This window comes from Grus americana, chromosome 6 (assembly GCF_028858705.1).
Source record: "Grus americana isolate bGruAme1 chromosome 6, bGruAme1.mat, whole genome shotgun sequence".
Lineage (NCBI taxonomy): Eukaryota > Metazoa > Chordata > Aves > Gruiformes > Gruidae > Grus > Grus americana.
This window is the reverse complement of record NC_072857.1, coordinates 9,595,778-9,615,439: the sequence shown is the minus strand read 5'-3', so window position 1 is coordinate 9,615,439 and position 19,662 is coordinate 9,595,778. Positions and strand designations below refer to the sequence as shown.

The 19,662-nt window shown below is 38.7% G+C and overlaps 1 protein-coding gene across 2 annotated transcripts in view; it reads right to left on the bottom strand.

Moving 5' to 3' along the window:
• The window catches only part of DPP10 (dipeptidyl peptidase like 10), a 296,279-nt gene that overhangs the window by 41,125 nt on the left and 235,492 nt on the right, over nt 1-19,662 (bottom strand). For both annotated transcript variants that reach the window (XM_054830625.1, XM_054830627.1), the window contains 3 exons: nt 14,628-14,748; nt 10,393-10,547; nt 7,447-7,544 (listed from right to left, as the gene is read on the bottom strand). In XM_054830625.1, the coding sequence (XP_054686600.1) occupies nt 7,447-7,544; nt 10,393-10,547; nt 14,628-14,748 (374 nt within the window). The remainder of the gene's footprint in view (nt 1-7,446; nt 7,545-10,392; nt 10,548-14,627; nt 14,749-19,662) is intronic.

Sequence of the window (19,662 nt, the reverse complement as noted above, 5' to 3'; positions counted from 1 at the left end):
CTGCAGTCATGCCTTCATAAGGCCATCCAAACCCATTTCAGCTGTGCTTGTGCCAGAAGATAGCCAAAAGGAAATGTTCAACACAGGTATATAAAGACTGGCTCCCTCTACCGAGACTTAAAGACACCAATGTAAAACAGCATCCACTGACAACAAAGCCCAAATTATCCCAGAACCAAATTCTACAAAATAGAGCCTGAGCTGTTCCATTTGAAAAAGTCTTCAGTGAGGATGGAAACAGAATCTGACTGACATAGTAATTAATAGTCCAAATCAAACCATAAGATCATCTTCCATCACTGACATAAACTCCTTGATCACTGAAGTGAAAGCAAAAGACCATTTAAAAATTCCTTTATTTCCCCCCCCCCGTCAGCTATGCACTAAAGTGTGTTCAAATTTCACTACATTATGACTTGTTTATCAGGAGTGTAGTGCAGTGTGTATATATACATAAGTAGAAAAACATACCCTTCTGAAATGAAACACTGTCTCCAGGTCATGTTCCTTTGTATTTCACAGTTTCGCAGTTAATCTATTGTTTCACACACACAGTCTACATACACAGACTAGTAGTGTTGTCACAGGTCAACAGATATGACCATGTCAAAGTTTGTAAAAGAAAATCTTATGTTTTATTAGATTGGCTGATACAGTTGAATAAAAACAGAGAAGCCTGCAGGGCAAAACCTGTTTCAGTTCTGAGGAAGCTGCTATCAGTTTATCTCTCCAAACTTATCAGGCTTTTTCTGCAACTCATCTGTTGTTCTAGCAATGAAAATAAGCACGCTCTCTTTCCCTCCAGACCCAAATACATAAATGTACTGGGATTACTAGACCCTCTGCATCTGTAAATACATTAAGTTTCCTTACAACATCACTTTAAAGAGGAAAGTCTATGATTGCTTTCTGGACAAAGGACTGAAGTAAGATATTAAATAAAAATTTACACTCATTTTAGATCCTCAACTTGATACCCATTTAATTAGACGCTCTACAGCACTTTGCATGTTCAGAGCACAACTTTCATCCTTGTTTGGGAACATTTCTTAAATCAGACTGCAGATTAATTTACTCCGTGTCCTAAGAGTAACAAACACAATTACCAATCGGGTGTGCGATGTCAGTTTAAACTCACTGTATTACACAGGAGCTGCGTGGCAGAGACAGAATCCAGTTTTAGCATTCAATTGCCCTAATAAGAGTACACTTCTCTCTCTTGCTGTGGCTTGCTTTATTCAAGCTGTGTCTCCTCACCCCACTCCTAACTTTCTTTTTCCTACCCTTTGTGTAGCCAATTCCAAGGTTTTCCTTATCGATCCCTTTTCTCACCGCAGGGCCACTATAAGATGATCATGGGAACCATAAAACCCATTTGTTCATAGACATCTCCTCTATCCCCAACATCTCTCAGAGTTCCCTGATTGTCAAGAAAACCTCATTTGACCCCTGCCCAAAGACCTGCCTTTCTGTTTTTTTAGCCAGTCCCCATCTTATGGTCTAATCAGGTTTTCACCTCAGACTTTTTAGAGTCTCTTCCCTCTCACCTGCCCCAGGATTTTTTCCTCTCTGAATTCCAAAGAGAGAGCTTTTCTCTTTACTCTGAATAGAGGCAGACAGAAAACCCTGCAATGCAGTCTCCTTCCACAGCATCCCACGATCAGTCCATACTGAAGGAGCTTGTACATGACTCACTTTATTCTAAGTTGGATTGAACCAGGCAATGCATAAAAACAAGAGCTTCGAGCTCCTTGACCAGAGAGAGCGCTACTTCTGATTCCACATTCGGTATTTAAATCTGTGGCTTGGCTTCAGATTGGTCTAAATTCTGTAAGGTACTCAGTATAAAGCAGGTACAGCTTTCCCTTAGGCCTGTGAACCAGGAACATGACACGTATACAGCCAGCTCAACAGTAGGAGCTGGAACATCTCACGTGTGCCAAGGAGGTGCTGCACACCGCGAAAGGTCAGGTCTTGGGGCCCAAGTGGGATGGAGGATAATCAGTGAGAAAAAAAAATTCCAACTGTAGTTGTTAAGAAACCAAATGTCTTTCCTGAGCATATGGCAATTAACTTTTTTCCAAAGACTTGTAACTTGATGAAATCTCGATTCATTTTTCACTGCTGATAAAAACCATATTAAATATCAAAGGTGTTTATCATCCTTTGCGAAGCTGGAAGATCCAATTTTTTTTAATCTTTCTTTCTTATAGAATGTTTTCCTTTATTTTGATTATCTCAACTGATACACAATTCTATGGAGGTCGTTTAACAGTTTGCTAATCCATTTATCATCACTCAAGAATGTCCAGCACGTCTTGTTTCACTTGTAAGTTTTGGGATGTCTGTGACTAGAAAAATATATGTGTGTATCTTGGTGGCTGCTATTGTAAGCACTCAGCAAAGTCAACAGAGACAATAAGCTGAACAAAGGAAAGGGATTTGCACTGCATTACACTGGAAGTGTGGTAACAATCATAATTAAATTTGAATACTAGATATTTATATTTGAAATAGATTAACGTCACAGAAAAATAACCCACAGTATTGAACTTAAAAATAAGAAACTGTTCAAGAAAAAGACTCAAACTTTGCAGCTTCATATCATTCACTATAATGAAGAAATCTGCCCTAACTTTAAGCCAATGAGCTGATTATGAAAGAAATCTGCTCATAAGAATAGCTGGAAGACACTTAACATTTATGGCAACGGAAAAAAGAACCTTACTTTTGTGGATTGTTTTAATAGATTTGGATTTGGCTGCTAAAGTCAATCTATGCTCTACTAGTTTGCTGGCAGGTTGTTATCTAAGAAGGTAAACAACAGAAACTTGCCCCATGCACAATGCTCTAGAATATTTACTATATTCTTAAATTATTTATATTGTTGTGTATTGAAAAGCATGTAAGACTATACAGATACTAATAGAAAATGTCATTCTCAGAAACACCCATGGAGAACACCACCAACTGAGACGTGACCTGCAAGGTAGCTAAGATAACCACAGTTTTTTAGTATTTTGGTATACTATACATGACTTTACCTATGCATACACTGACGGATGTACTGCAGTTTTCTTCTGAGTCTAAGCCACAGGCATTTGGTTGGAAGGAGCTTTTCTAGCTCCCCTTTCCATGGGTGCTAGTGGCCACCATCCTAGCCAGGCTACCAAGCTCTGCTCCCCATTTCCTCTCAGCCATGGGCCCTGGACATGACCATCTTGGTAGCCCACTGATGGACTCCCATCATCTCCCTTGAATCCCCAAATTGGTGTGGATGATGCTCTGACTTTACGGGTGACGGACAGAGCAAGCTTGCTCAGCCTGCTGGCCACACTCCTCCTAGAGCGGTCCAGTCTTGGTGACATTAAGCGTGCGCTGCTGTCTCCCATTCAGCCCCAAGCACAAATCCCTCGGCAGGACGGCTGGGCAGGCAGCTGGGTCCCAGCCCCTGCTCATCCACATGCAGAACTTGCATTTCTTCCCACTGAACAGGAAGGGAATAATCAAGAAACACCTTGGCATTGTGTGGGAAAGCTTCAGCAAAGTCTGTGAAGATATTTTTAGGCTTTGGCTGAATAGCTCACGGCCATTTGCTATAAGGTATGATACTGAATTAATCCTTTACATTAACCTTGCGAGATCGGTATTGTTATTGCCAAGTTACAGAAGAGGGCAGGGGCAGAAGTCTAAAAGAAGTGACTAGACATAGCATATCTAAGAAAAGCTGTAAGTAAACCCCAGTTTTCTTAATACCAAATTGCACACCCTCCCCCCCAGTCTTTCCCATTTCCAGTTGGAATCAAATAAGCTTTCTATTCCAAAGCAAGGCTGAGACAAACTGGCTGCCAGAAGTACAAACCCAACCTTTTCTAGATTCAAAAGGTGATTACAAACTAGAAGTACAGAAATATCCAAATGATTTTGTTGATTTGGAAATGCATGGATAATGAAAACATTGATGAGGCTTGTAAGAGCATTATTTGAAATTATGCAAATTCAATTTCTTAAGTGTTTTCAGTTCCATTACAAAAAATTAATTAAAATCAATAAAAATTATTTAAATTTGTCATAGAAAGTCAGAAGGGTCTGACTGAACATTTCAGTCTCTTTAAAAGCAGGTATATGTGAAATGAGAATGTGCACAACTAACATTTTTTCAGGCATTTAAATGCTATTGGAAAAACGTAAGAGAAAGGACTGACTGAATTTCTTATGGTGTATTTTAAGGCTACCTGGTCAGCAGTGGCTGGGAACAGCGCAGAGCCAAGGCAGTTTGCTCACTGTGGCTGCGAATGGGGAAAGCAAGCAGTGGGGGACCCCCCCGCTGAGACTTGCAAGAGCCAATACACAGTTCTAGCAGAAAAATCTTTTCATCACGTACAGAGGCACAGCTCTAGAAACTCAGCTGCAACTTCTTTCATGTGTTATTTCACTTTTTCTCCTTCTTAAATCTCAGTGATTTCCACTTTGGAAAAGCAATTAGATTTTTCTGCCTGACAGGTATAAATTCAAGCATGGGTTTTGCAAAATCAGCTTACATAATTTCTTAATATCATATCAATATCTTATCTCTAAATATCACTGGTTACAAGGATTCTTCAGGTGTCCTAAGTTACAGTGGTTCGAACTGACTGCTTACACACCACATGGCTTTTCCAAGATTTGCAGTGGGAGGCGAGTATTACCTTTCCAACTGGAGCTTCAGGAGCTAGCAGCGTATGAATGCACTCGTCTTTCATCTTACACGTATATTGGCTTTCTAGGACTAATGAGAAAAAACCCCTGCAGTACAAAATCATGTTTGCCACTGAAGAAAACATAATGTAATTGTACACGTGGAATAGAAACCCCAAGGGGGAAACAGTAATTGCACAGAATACAGCCACATGTTTAAAGAAAGACTGTCAGCCTTTTTCTGGCATTAACAATGCACAGTAGATGGTAATTTTTTCCACAGAATAAAACTTTGAGGAGTAAATTTACAAATGTTATTGCTATCTTTATATCTGAATAACCTGAACAAAACTTGGGAAGTATTACCTAGCACCTTTATAGAATCACTGCAAGCAGTAAATGAAGGCAGAACATTGAATTTACTCAACCTTACATCAAGTTCCCAGATGCCCTATAAATCAGAAAACAGTTTTCGGTCTTCAGAGGTCCTGCACTTCACACAATTTGGGGAGAGCTGAGAATCTGAATCTTACTTTTTATGGTTATAAATAACAGAAACCTTGTTCCCTACCCTTTTATGTGGTTTCTCTGTATAGGAATGAATCTCTCCCCTAACAGCAGTTGGTTATGACTTGTACAATATGTATTTCCAAAATGTTTCTGCCCTGAAAGATCCATAAAACTATATAAAGCTCATTCTTCATACCTGTATAATATTGATATATGGATATATATGGATTGATGACCAGTGTGATGACTGACTGCTACTCAAATCCAGAGTCAGAATACAAGATTTACAGTATACATGGCTGACAACTATATAAATTTTTCTGAATTTTATAGCATGGACATTATACCTTAATAACTAAAATTAAGATGACACTAACTTTTTTCCAGGTTTAAATAGTTTTACTCTGTCTTCTCATACAGCAGCAAACCAGATTTTTAAACATGAATATTATTTCAATTAAACAGCAACAATATCTTTATCAAGGACTCAAAAATCTGGCAAAGATGCCCCTTAAGGCTCACAAAAGAAATTCCACAAATTGAGCTACTGCTAGCCTTCAGCTTCAAGATGTAAAAAAGATTTTAAGATACCAATATTCATTCATTTGATTCTACTTTTATCTTCAATCTGTTGGTGAGGAAGAACGAATCTGAAAAATCTAGAGTGAAACCGTAACATCTGAACAACATTTTCAAGATATTTTTTTTCTTGAGGATTTACACATTGCTTTCTCATTTCACTTCTTCGTGCCTTCTGACATTTAAGGGACAATTTTAATGCTGTTTAAGAGAATTCAGATGCTAATCTTGATGGCAAGGAATCTCTTTCAGATCGTGCACTATCACTTAAATTAATGAAGGGTTAACAAGCAGCAGGAGATTTTATTATGTTTTTCAGTAGAGGCCCATCAACAAAGAAAATACTTCAAAAAGCTCAACTCATTCAAAATCATTCCTTTCACTAACACAACCAGTAAGCATTCCAGCTGACATAAATAATTGCGAGGCATAATTCACTATTAAATTATTCCTGCACTAAGTTAGGGTACCTCAGGTTGTGCAGAAGAGAGCTATGCCAGCTTAAAATTGGTTGCGATGGTTGTGAATCAGTGCCCACCGTTAACATCCAGATTGTTTTGGGAACAATTACCATTAAATCTTTTGGGTTTTGTAGGAACTGCAAAAACAACAACTATATACAGAGGTGGGGTTTTATTTAGCTAGAGGTAGTTTTATGGTTACGGATCCTTTTCAGGCATTTCTCCATCTGACAAGGCCCTGAGCGAAGAGAGGAAGTGGCGCTTCCCTGGCCCTTAGACTGCAGCCAGGTCTGGACTGTGGTAACTCTTTTATCGTTACTAATACCTACATTATATAATAATAAGGGTTAGAAGATCATTAGCATGTGCACTGAAACCACAATGGGAATTTGATCAAGACGACTGCATTTCTACAAACTGGAATACGCATAAGGGAAAGGATGAAAATTTTCTTGCCCTTAAACAAAAGTTTCAAGGCATCTCAAAGTGAGGACAGGCAATCGGGAGCTCAGCTTAAGGCAGTAACTTTAGCAGAAGAGTCACTGGTTGCAGCCAGACCTCATTTCTTCAGCCCCAAAGTCAAAGGGACTGTTAAATTAGCTCAGCAGTTCTGAAGCAGTTTCTCCTGAAAAACCCAGAACAGCCCTTCTTAGTCTGTGTGATCTGGCGGCATCTCATCTCATCTCACCTTCTGTCACCTCACTGCATCTGTCAGCTCTGATGAGAAATGAAACTTTCCGTAACCTACTGGATTTGAAAAGTTCAGAACATTCCTCTCTAAATGAACACCTTGATTACATGTTCTGTGCATTTGTAAGACACTTCCATATTCTGCAATCTCATTTCAGAAACTGAAAGCAACAAGTTGGCACACAGCAAGGAAAGGTTGGCAGTGAATGCCGTAAGAACCTCAGAACCAGGGCAATGTTCAGCCCCTTTGACCATAGCTTAGGATTCTTAATTTCATATATTTCAAGTAAATTGGAGCTTCTCAGGACATCAGATGTGAGCAATTCCCAGATCACTGTGATTTTTAAGAGGAGCATCAATCCAATACCGCTGTATTTTATTTTATCATCATTATGTTCAGCCGTGGGGACGGAGATCAAGTGCATTCCAGTCAAAGATAAGTGTTGTGCTGATGTAAAAAGGCAACGATTAGCCTGAGAGACAGTCAGGTTAAACTAAACATGAGTTTCAAAACAAAGAAATTATATACCTTGATTTAAAGCTGTCAGGTGGCATCAGTTCCAGTGTATGTGCTGGTCCATACAGATCAACTACAAACAGCTTTATTGTTGGGTTGGTTTGACCTGCCTTTGGAAAAAAGAAAATAGGAGCTTTAGAGGGACTGAGTCAGTGATAGCTAAATGGAATACCTCATTAACATACTGCAGTATCTTTACAATTATGAGACATTATTAAAAATTAAAAATCTTAAATTTAAAACAATAATTTTCCAGCCATATGAATTACATAGTTAAAAATATGAAGTATTAATAGAGTAATCCTCTCACTGCTTTACCAATGGCAGACCTTTGTGTGCAGAGCAAGTGACCAAGTGGCTTGGCCCAGTTCAGCAAAGTCAGGTGCAAAACCACTGCCAGTTCCTACGACAACAGTTCAACCCAGCCTCCAGCAAAGTCTTTTCCAGACATTATTGTTCCTTCTTCCAAAAAGCCGTCCTATATCTGGGATAACATTCCTCCTCTGCCTCGTCTTTCTTTACCATTTTCCCTCTGTCTTCCTTCCCTTGCTTGCTGAGTTGGACATCTGTTTTTGGTGCTGTTCAGGACCCAGCTGCTTTGGCAGGCAAGCTCTAAGAAAAACAAAATGCTTCTTATTGCTAAAGGGGAATAAAATGGTAGTTTGATATATATATCCCCTGGGAAGACTCTGATAAATCCTGAGGATCTACAGAGAGGTGGGACTCATCCTTCTCCCAGTAACATGGCTCGTTATGCAGAGATGTTCCTGAGATGAAAAGAAAGGACTGGAGATAGGAAGCAAGGCTCTGCAGGGCTGCCAGGAGATGCTACTGGTCCCGCATCCCTCTCCTAGCCATATCATGTTCAAGCTTCTTTTTCCTGTAAGTCACAAGGGTCACACCACACTACATAGCGTCCTTGAGATGTGGGCGATGAAAACTGTGGCTCTCAATGGGGCTGACTCCTGTTTAATATTGGAAGGACAAGGTAAAATCACTGATGCTACAGATTTTATCGTAATAAACTACAAAGTTGTATATCTGGCGCTTCACAGGGGTATTTAGAAATGCAACATAGCTTCTCTGAAATATACCTACAAATTCCTTTTAGAAATTGGACTTATCTCAAAATATAAATAGTCTGAATGCTGTATCCACTCATTTCTGAGTGATGCAGGGGACAAGAAAACGGTATTTGTGTATTTTTACTAGTGCTAAAAAAAATTTTTAAAATTGATTTAATTAGACTCCTAGAATTTATTTTTTTCATAAAAACTTTTGCATTTGCCTCAAAACAAATGTCATCTTTCAAAGGCATCCTTTGCAGGAACACAGCTTACACAAATGCAAAACTGCGGAAGACAACCACTGAAAGATGAAGTCTTTAGGACACAACTGCAGCATCCTTATATCCTTTGAACCCTGCATTGACTGCATAGTGGTATCCATGGACTCTCACTAGGAGGGCTGCCATGAGTAATTACTATCCAGCAGGACTATGAGCTGTAGAGAGACACTCTAAAGCACGCCGTCACAGCAGGCACGGCCAGATCCGTGCTAGTCCCTCAACGTGAAGTGCAGAAGCACAGCAGTACCCCAGCTCTGCCATCACCAGCCCTGCTCCGGACACGGCAGACGGGTCTGTGGGTTTCATGTTATTTTTTAATCATAGATATAATTTTCTCTGATGGTTTCATTCTATAATAAAGAACAAACCTTTTTCTTTTTTTCATCTCTGTTGCTATACCACAAGCTTCATTACCAATTAATGATGTTTAACGGGTAGCTAAATTGGCATTAAATGGAGACATTAAATAAAGATAATGTTTTTTCATTAATGAGATAACTGAAGTAGTATTGTGTATCACTTTTATGCTGAATTGCTAATGAAATCGAATTACTCATTTCTTGTTTACAAAGCTGACTTTACAAAATATTTTTTTCTTTGCTCTGTCACTCAAAGCCTTTTGCCAATGCAAGCATGAAAACTACCTCTTAAAATACTGTTACTTCATTATATTAGAGTATTATGTCATAGCACAAGTACATTATATTTATATCATGTATATTATTGTTTCATAGTACCTGATACAGCCTAACTGTCCACACCTATCAAGAATAAAGGGTCATCACCAAAAAAACAGTAGTAATATTTTCTAAAGCCCTCAAGGAACTTCCCTTGAAATGTCAAAGGAGTACCACATACATGGACCTACACATCCTGTCAGAAAGGAACTCAGACACTTTGAAATTGCATGCAAGGGATGGATAAACTGGTAAGTTGGAAGATAATACCAGTGCTGGAGCTCTGCACAAAAACGATGGCTAGGGAGGCACCTAATCAGGAAATCCCCAGAAAATGAGGAGCGATTTCAGACATTATCCATGTCTGGGCTGTTCTTTCACTTTACAACATGAATCTAAAATCCCTTCTGTAAATCTTCCAAAACCCAGTGATAGCTCTATTATTTTTTTTTTTTTTCCTCATTTTGATGCCCAGGAAAAGATTTTACTGTGGCTTATCTTATTCAAGGCCAGTCTGTCACATTTATTAATAAAACAGTATAATTTACTGAGATCTATATAACTGCAATGGAACATGCCCTGCACTCTGCACACAGCATGTATGATTCCAGTGCAGTTGTGACAGTATATTTTATTCTGTGCAGTCCTTCAAACATATTACCCTTCTCTTAGAAGTGGTGGATTGCTTTTACCAAACCATTTATCAATGATGAAATTACTACAAATTACTTTGTCTGCTGCTCCCTCACCCTATAGTTTCTTTGCAGCAAAAGGTGTTACAGTCTACTGAAAAAAATTGTAATTAATATTTCCTGAAAAGCAACATGAACCAAATCAGCCTCTGTTACTGTCCAGAAAAACTCCTTCCATATAGTTGAACATGATCACTGAACAAGGAAGAGGAGGTGGGGGCTGCACTCACACTCATCTTACCTTAGGGTACGGATACTGCTTTCCTTTTGGATACAGACCTCCAGTAAATCGGGGAATAACCATGTTCGGTACCAGAGAGTCATTTATGGTCAGGAACGCCAGTCTTTCACCGTCTGGAGACCACCAGTGGGCAACGTGAGAATGAAGAAGTTCCTCTGCAAAACCAGATTTCCTTAGGGTCCATAAAAATAACTATCACGTAGTTTCCAGCTCAGTCAGTTGGCACTGATTTGTTCTTTCTGTGCCTACTTGAAATGCATCTATTGTAATTTCAGTAATTTCACATTATCCTGAGTTGAATGTTTGGATAACAAGGCATATCGAAAGACCAAACTTTAACCATTTTCCTCAAATGAATACTTTCATTGACGTCAATAAATCATCTAAACGTGAAAGATGATTGTAACTACCATATGTTTAGATCTATTGCATTCCATTAGATGTGTTTAATTAATTTTTAAATGATTTGGAGCATTTTAATAGGTTTTTTAGGATTGTCAATCTTTTTTTTTTTTTTTTAACATAAAACTTTAGTATACCTCACTTCTCTGAGCTGTAGCACCTGGTAACATGCAGATCCTCCCACAGTAATATTTATGTAATCATTTTTTGCGATATTTTGACTTTCCTGTCTCAGTGTAATGGTCAGCTTTAATTCTTAGAAAGCTGAGGGTTTTTGCAATGTAACTTTTTGAAAATCCAAACAAAATGTTTTATTTTTATCCAAATTTTATTTGATTTCCAATTGAAAGTAATTCTCAAAAATGTCACGCAATGTTTTCTTGCATTTACTGTCATTGTATTTCATATTCGAAAGAAACAAAATAGAAACAACCACAGAAGCAGCACCCAAACTCCTGGAATCCCAGTAAAGCAGCTCCTGACCAATTCCAAATTCACCCTGTACAGGTCTTCTGTCTTCCACTTGTAAAAAGACTTAGATTTTTTCATTGTATTTGATATGTTGACTTGTTTGGTGAGCATTTTGTATTTGAATTTGGCTGGAAAACTAATTGAGAACAGTATACTAGCGGGAACAAAGGCCTGGCTGCATACCTAATTTAAGAGCTTACCTACAAAACTACTTACGTTGTCAGTGGAGGCTCTCCAAGATGCTAATCAGATTCTGAAAGTTTTGAAGCGGTTTAATGGGTTGAATTATCTAAGGTTAGGTGCAATGAAGCTGGGACCTATATCCAAAGTCATATATTCTGGGTCATGCTTCTCGCCCTGGCTGGATAACTAAACCCTTTTACACAGGAGACCAGCACAGAATGAATGGTGAATATCAGACAGTAAAAATCACTATTGTGTTTGGTTTAAAATGCTACTGTTTGATTTCAGACAAGGTTATTCACACAAAGAAAAGCTATTCCCAAATGCTTTGTAAAGTAAAATGCTAATAAAAAACTCACGTAAATGATAAAAAAAACCACTAATGAGGTCAAAAGAAGGAATAGTTCTCAATTCAACTGAAAATCTCTTAACTTCATCTGGACAATATTCAGCCTGCTCAGCTTCTGATGCTACTAAAAGCAGAGGACTGCTCTAAGTTAAACAAGGGTTAATGGGAAAGATGCTGTATATTCGTTCATGCCAACAGACACGGACTGTGGTCCTCCAACGTGTACAGACAGAATTCCCTTTTACCCTGACTTTAGTGATGTATATTGTGAGGAAGAGCCCACTGTCTGCTTCCCCAGAAACCAAAGGAGTTCTCTGTAAGTCAGGAAATGCAACAGCTATTTGGGCCAGGGATTAAAAAACTTGGAAAAAAAAATGGGCAAAATCATTTAAGGAAGTCTTTAGGACACGCATCAGGAGGAAGGCTTTGGGATGCTTATCACCTCCCACACCATTTCAGAAACTTTCTAGTCTCAGATTAGACACCTTTTGCTTTTCCTTCTCTAGACAAAGGTATGTGCATAGCTGTAGAGACAGGGAATAAGAACAAACTGGGGTAGTAACTGATGTGGAGGTATAAGATATTTGGATGAATACGCCTGGCTTCCTTTTTGAAAAAGGACAAGCAAGCTCGTGGCCTTTTTGTAATTCAGCCAGGTATGAGACTTATGCATCCGTGTGTTCACTGGCAAAAATCACCACAGTATATATGAAGATGTCTGTGTTTTGTTGTCAGATAAAGAAGTTCTGTGAAGCTTTAAAGCCTTTCAGTCCTCAAATATTAATTGATAAATGTGTCTGTAGGAATGATGGGCACATGCAGAGAAGCAGGAGCATAACCTCAGACAAGCACCATTGCCGTTATTGCGCTAGCTGCTCCTGCTCTTTCCAAGTTACCCCATTTACTTTTGCTGTTCATCATGAAATATTTGCAGCTTAAAGGAACAGTCATTTGTTTTATCAACAGCTTTTGTCCCTTCCAGCCTGATTTATCCTATGATATCCTTATGATCCTTTGCAGACAAGGAAGGAATGTTCTTTAAATAATCTCATATTACAGTCTGTTCTGTGGAGTAGAGCTGCTGTATAATGATCCCTCATTATATGTTGTTCACCGCAGCTCCATGCTGCATCCAGCTGCACCCCAATGAGAAGAGAAACACAGGCTGCCCTCTTCTGAACAGGTGTCCTCAAAATGTTTGCAGAATTGGAGCCAAAATTGCCTTGTTGCATCCATGACTGTCACTCTTACTAACTTAACTTTGTTTTAGTAAAAACTTGTTATACTATATCAACTTCAATGAGCTATATATGCTTAAATTCTTCAATTTAAGTCATGTTAGCTTTGAAGAATATGAAGTGCATATACAACTATATTCCATTCCAAAGATATGGTTTGTTCTTAAGTTTTGAAATATGCTGCCACATCAAAACATTTCAAAACATTAATAGAAACCTTGGAAGTGGGTAATTATCAGACACAGGGATTTATATGGCTAAAGGATGCAAACTACCATTCTAATTTCCAAGTTTACTTGGGCAGAGATTTTATAAAATCCCAATGTGAGCTATCCGCTCATAACTACTGAAATGCCAAGAGGTATGGATAGACCAGTTCTAAGGGCCACACTGAAGTTCCTTGCTTATGCAATAACACCATACCTAAAAACCACTCTGCCCTGCAAAACTCAACTTATGAGCAGTTATAGACTTCAGGTAACTGAGGATTTAACACTGAGCTATTTATCTCTAAAATTCCTGAGTCCTATAGAAAGAATAACTGAAATGTGTATTCATTTTAAGCTCTTGTACCAAGCTGGATAATCTGCTCTCTTTTTTTTTTTTTTTAATTTCTTATTATGTTAAAAGCATTTTGGGTGCAGAGAGAAACATTCTGTGGTACTAGGCAGAAGACGGCTTCAGAAGCCAGAAGATATCACCGACTGAGTTGTCCTCCACTCCATTTTGGCACTGCTTGCCAGCAACAGCAAGTTTTCCAGGAGTCTAGCCTGGGTTGCCAGTAACAGCCACTGTTGAGGTAACAGTATGACACTTTCAGAACTTGTCAAAACCCTCAAATTGGATTCAAGCACGTACTTAAAGTCAAGCACAACGTTAGTGCCTGGCTTGAGGGTCTGGAGGCTCTCGTGAGTCATGCTAATGCACAGCACACCAACCGCCACTGAGGATGAAGGAGAGACACTGAGAAAAAAATGTGAGACACCAGGCAGAATCATCTTTGATTGCTTTTGCTATGTATCCAGCAGTAAAAAAGAAAACATAGCCAATTCTTCTTCTATGTCACGATTCTTCTGTGCCTTCTTCTGTTAGGATGCTTTAACAGTAAATAGATCGGCAGTGTTGTTCATACAAGCAACAAACTGAGTCCTTTCCCTCCTCACTTGTGTTGTAAACCCAGAACAGCTCCAAAGGTATGAACGGAGTTATTCTAGATAAGCAAAACACACAGGGTGTTTAGTTTTATTTGAGTAGCTCTATTTGAAATGCCAGCCCCTCTGAAGGTGGTAGTAAAATCCCACATCAAGAATTCACTACTATAGCATTCTTTACACACTACCTCGTGTTTGTAATACATTTGATACATTCTAGTTGAAAATAAATTCTTCTATCTTAGAAAATAATATTATATGCAAAACAGCAGTCAATACAAAGTATAAATAGATACAAAGGCAATCTTGCAAGAAAACGAAAAGGCAAAGAAGCAAAAACAACCTTAGATAGCATTTTCTGAAATGAATAGATATGTGCTGTTGGGTCTGGACAAGAACCTCTCATCTGCTTTAATAATCAGATATATTTGTCTGGCTTACCTTCATATAACCAGTCTGCAATTCCATTAAAAATAATTCCTTCTTTTCCCGAAGATGTCAGGCGCAATGAGCTACTCCTTACATCAGGCTGATAGTAGATGTTATTTTCAAAAATATAAATCTGGATGAGGTAAGAGGGATGGAGAGAAAAAAGAACATTTTGGTAGATATAAATGAATGTTCAGCAATGAATATATAATTTCCTCAGGCTCAGAACAGTATATAGAATAATTCAGCATGAGTTTTCACCAACATTGGCTTCATCTTTCTTTTTATTATCAATTTGGACAAACTAAGCAAACTTTTAATACTTATGACAAGCCAAATTCTTCCTTTGAAATTGTCTTCCCAGTTGAAATGTTTCTATTCACTTTAAGAAATATTATTACAGTCCTCAGAATCATAGAGGAGACAAGTTTTATAAAAGTTGACTAGATAAAGAAATTTTCCATTAATTCCATTCTATCTAATAAAATCATCTGTTTTTCTAGCTGTGAAATTAGACACACTTCTGCAAGTACATATAGCACAGTACATACATCATAAATGTAAGTTACAGCTTTATATCACGGTGCGACGACATACTGGAAAAGCAAAAATAAATAGCAGACTGCCGTTAACTTTTCTCAGCTTGCTGACACTATTTCTGACTCTGACACACAAACATTTTACCTCGTGCGCTACATAAATGCCCTTTATTTTCAAGTCTAGGCTCCTCCTCCTTTTCCTGCAAGTTACAGACTAGACGGACAGACCTTTCCTCCTTCACCGCCACTTCTCAGCCTTCTCCGCTTTTCTTTTCTTTCCCTGCTTGCTTTGTTGCAAAGGATTTCAAGTTGACTCATTTTGTGAGACTGAGCTCCAGGCTCCACGACAAAAAGCAAAAAAAGGAAGATAAAGGCAAAAAAAACCCCCAAAACCCAATCCCCCCAAAAAAGAAAAGAATAACCAAAGACTTTGGAGGAGTATGGGGATGGCAAAAAGGGCAGGAGACAAATACAGTGATGACGAGCAAGGTTTATGACATGGAAATTCTTACGTACTCAGACACATGCCACAACAGGCTATACATCAGCCAGGAGACCTTCGAGCACTTCACTGCAGTGCCATTTACGTACGTGTTGTCCCAAACTTCTTCATTGGCCCTATTCTTTCCCAGTCCGGGATAATAAGAAACAAACATCTGAGATACTAACAAGCCAAAAGCTATAGATGGGTATAAAAAGCAGAACCACAGCTACCAGCATTTCCTGTAATAATGCTCTTAATCCTTTTTGCCTGTACTCCTGCATACCTCATTTTCCTGACTTGTCAATGCCTGTGACTAGACTCTTATTTCAGCTATAATCATCTCAGAGTTGTAGCCTTTTTCTTTACTTTATTGTTAAATTACAATGGCCCCATATGTGCTTGCACAGCTTAACAACGCAATCAAACTAATATCAATATTATGCACCATCTCGATTCACACTAAGAAAACACAGCGAACAGCAGTAGAGAAGCAACGCACAATAGAAATTTTTGTTACATGATTTCACCAACATACATTGATATATGGAGTCTCAGGGACTGCTAACATGAAGTAAATATATTTTCAGCAAGGACCATTTTAAAAGCCTAGTCATTTATTATTCTCTCGTATTTCTATTATAAATGACTTATGGGAAAATAGTAACCAGAGAACAAAGTATTATCACTATTACTGCTGTTCTCTTTGCTTCTAATTTACCACGATTTCCACTGAATTAAGCAATAAAGCTGGGGGTTTTTTCATACCATGAGCAATGCAATGATTTTCACCATTACTGGGAATCAAAGGTGACTTGGAGCAAAGTACTTTTTGGTCAGAAATTCGAAACTCAGCAGTGAGTTCAAAATTGAAGTCAAAATAGTTGAGTATGAATAATCCAAAACTTCCTGACCAGTAATTACATTCATAATTTTATAAATAATATTTGGTACAGTTGAGAATTTATGGGAAGCTGATGTATGACCCAGCATTAACACCAACAGAAAACCAGAATTAGAGAAAGCTGGGCATACAAGCTTTTGAAATAATATTGACAAACACTTCTTGTCAATGTATACTTCCACAGTAAAAATGTACCTTTTTTCCTAAGGTAAAAGAAACAAATACAAGTACTAACGAGGCATGGCTAATTGCTTAACCAAGAAAAGTACAGTAATTCAGCCAAGTACTTGCTATTTAAGTAAACTAAAAATATTCTTATCAGACTAAATTACAGATAGCAGTAGTGGGAAACACTCTATCGACTATTGCTTAGAAAGGAGCCATTCCTTACAGCTGACAATCTCTTCTTATATAAACAACTGTTTTCAGGAGATTATAGAAAAAGCCCACTTGATCAAATGATTCTATGTTATTTAAGCTTCTTTAATTAAATAAGCTCAATCTAATTCATTTTTGAAGATTAGAAGTATCATTTTTGCTTCTCTCTCCCCACCTTTTCAGGCTATTTCTATTTTTAATGGTGAAGATACCCGTAGTGTCTAGTCTCTACAATGAAAAACTTTCATTTAAAGCCATTATTGCCAGTCAAAGTACAGGATTAAGAACTACTTGTTTTATGACTGAACCATGAAAAGGTCTTTAATCCTGTTATTACTAGTTAGCAGGCATTGCTAATTCCATTTGACACATTTCAGATAAGTAAATATCTCAGAAGCAATACTCACTGTTGTGCCACTGATTGTCGGCTTCATTCCCCATTCATTTCCTAAAGCAGCTTTGTCTCCCTCCTCAACCAGTTCTCAGCCACCCAATCCTCTTAGTCTACTCTCTCATCCAAAGTCTCCCTTCTCTCCTCATCACTTGTGGCACATGTTCTTTCAACTTTGAAAGCTAGCCCAAAGAACAATTTTTTTCTTGAACATATGGATTGGAACATTTTAAAGTTCTTGAAAAATTCAAAAGCCACACAGCATCTCTCTCCCTAGCAAGTCTTGAGCTCATGGCTTGCCTGAATTTAACATTAAAAATGATGTTCCTTTGCAAAACATTTATGAAATACAACCGTTCATGTTCCTCCACATCACTAAACAATATGTAAATACACATTGATGATTTAGGGTTGGCAAACTAGCAAGTATTGCTCTGCACTACCTGCAGCATTTCAAAAGATCAATATCCCCATGCTTGAGGCTGTAAAAACATCTTAGAAAGATTCACCATTATGGTTAGTCATTTAATCTCATCTATAATTTTGAATATTTGTTATATTTCAGGAGGTGTCATTTTCCACATAAAGCCCACAAACTGCTGTTTGTACCAACAGGAATGGCTTCGTGCACATTTCCTACAGTGATGCTGCCTGACCACATTCCCCTCCACTCCTGACCACGCCAAAGTGCTCATCTGTAATTAACTCCTTCGCCTCTTAGAAATAAGGACTTGGAGGTAAAATGTTGATTTCTTCAGCAAAACAGTCAGCAGAGTTGTAATAGGAGTGGCAACATTATCGTGAAGGCTACTAGTCATGGACAGAGAGGCTCTCTGCTTTGCTTTCTGTAAATCCAAGATATGGGTTCAATTAAGCACAAGTACTTTGCGTAGCCACGAAAACCAATCTCTGATCTTACATTACAGCCAGAGCAATGCAGCCAAGAAATTTCTAAAAGGCATGCTCACTGTGAATTCTTCTTCCCAGTATAATATTTATATGATACAAATGTACCTCATATGTAACCCTAAAACCACTAAAATTGTAACAGAATCATAGATGTATAGAATGGTTTGGGTTGGAAGGGACCTTTACAGGTCAGCTAGTTCCAAACCACCCCCCCCACCATGGTCAGAGACAGCCTCCGCTAGCCCACATTGCCCAAAGCCCCAACCTGGCCTTGAACACTTCTAGGGATGGAGCCTCCACAGCTTCTCTGGGCAACCTCTTCCAGTGCCTCACCACCCCCATAGAGAAGAATTTCTTCCTAATATCTGATCTATATCTACCTTCTTTCAGTTTAAGACCATCACCCCTTGTCCTATCACTCCATGCCCTCTCCAGGTTTCCTGTAGGCCCCTTTAGGTACTGGAAAGCTGCTATAAGGTCTCCCTGGAGACTTCTCCAGGCTGAACAACCCCAGCTCTCTCAGCATGTCTCCATAGGAGAGGTGCTCCAGCCCTTTGATCATCTTCATGGCCTCCTCTAGACTTGCTCCAACAGCTCCATGTCCTTCTTGTACTGGGGAGCCCAGAGCTGGACGCAGTACCCCAGGTGGGGTCTCACAAGAGCGGAGTAGAGGGGCAGAATCACCTCCCTCGACCTGCTGGTCATGCTGCTTTTGATGTAGCCCAGGACATGGTTGGCTTTCTGGTCTGCAAGATCACCACTTGAAATTAATTTTGTTCACAACGTTGTGAATAGATCTTGCTTGCTTTTGTCTAGCGTTTGCACATACAGCACTGACCAGCAGCCAAGCGTCTTGGCTTTGTGTCCCTCTGGAATAGCCATGACTAGAACAACCATGTATGCAACAACTGTGGTTTTACCAGAGAGCAGAGAAGTGGGCTTTTTTTCACCCCAGTTAGTCCTTGGCTGCTAAGTCTTGCTGTGGCCACACCACCACTCCATGCTCCAACTGCTGCAAGAGATGCTGTCAAACGTGAAGTGACTTTAGGAGTAAAATGGACACTGGTTTCATGTGGATAATCATGAGCACACCAACTAAGAACGGAAAATATTCCTTAGCTGAAACGTGAAAAAAATCCTACATTAGAAAGCAGAAGAAGTCTTTAAATATCATGGTCAAACTCTCCCCTCGCCACAAATCACCTAAATTCCTCTTTATGGTTCACACATTTTTAGGTTTCTTGTTCAAATTTAAACATTGCCACCAAGGCTTTCTGGTGAAAACAATATGTGTATAAAATGCCTTATGGCTCTACTTTATGTTGCATTAAAATATATTTCCAAGCTTTTATTTCAAAACCACAAAGACTAGACAGAATTTTTTATTTTTTAGGTGGCGGCTGCTGCTTAGTTGCAGCACAGAAATACATAGAAGCTGAAATTAT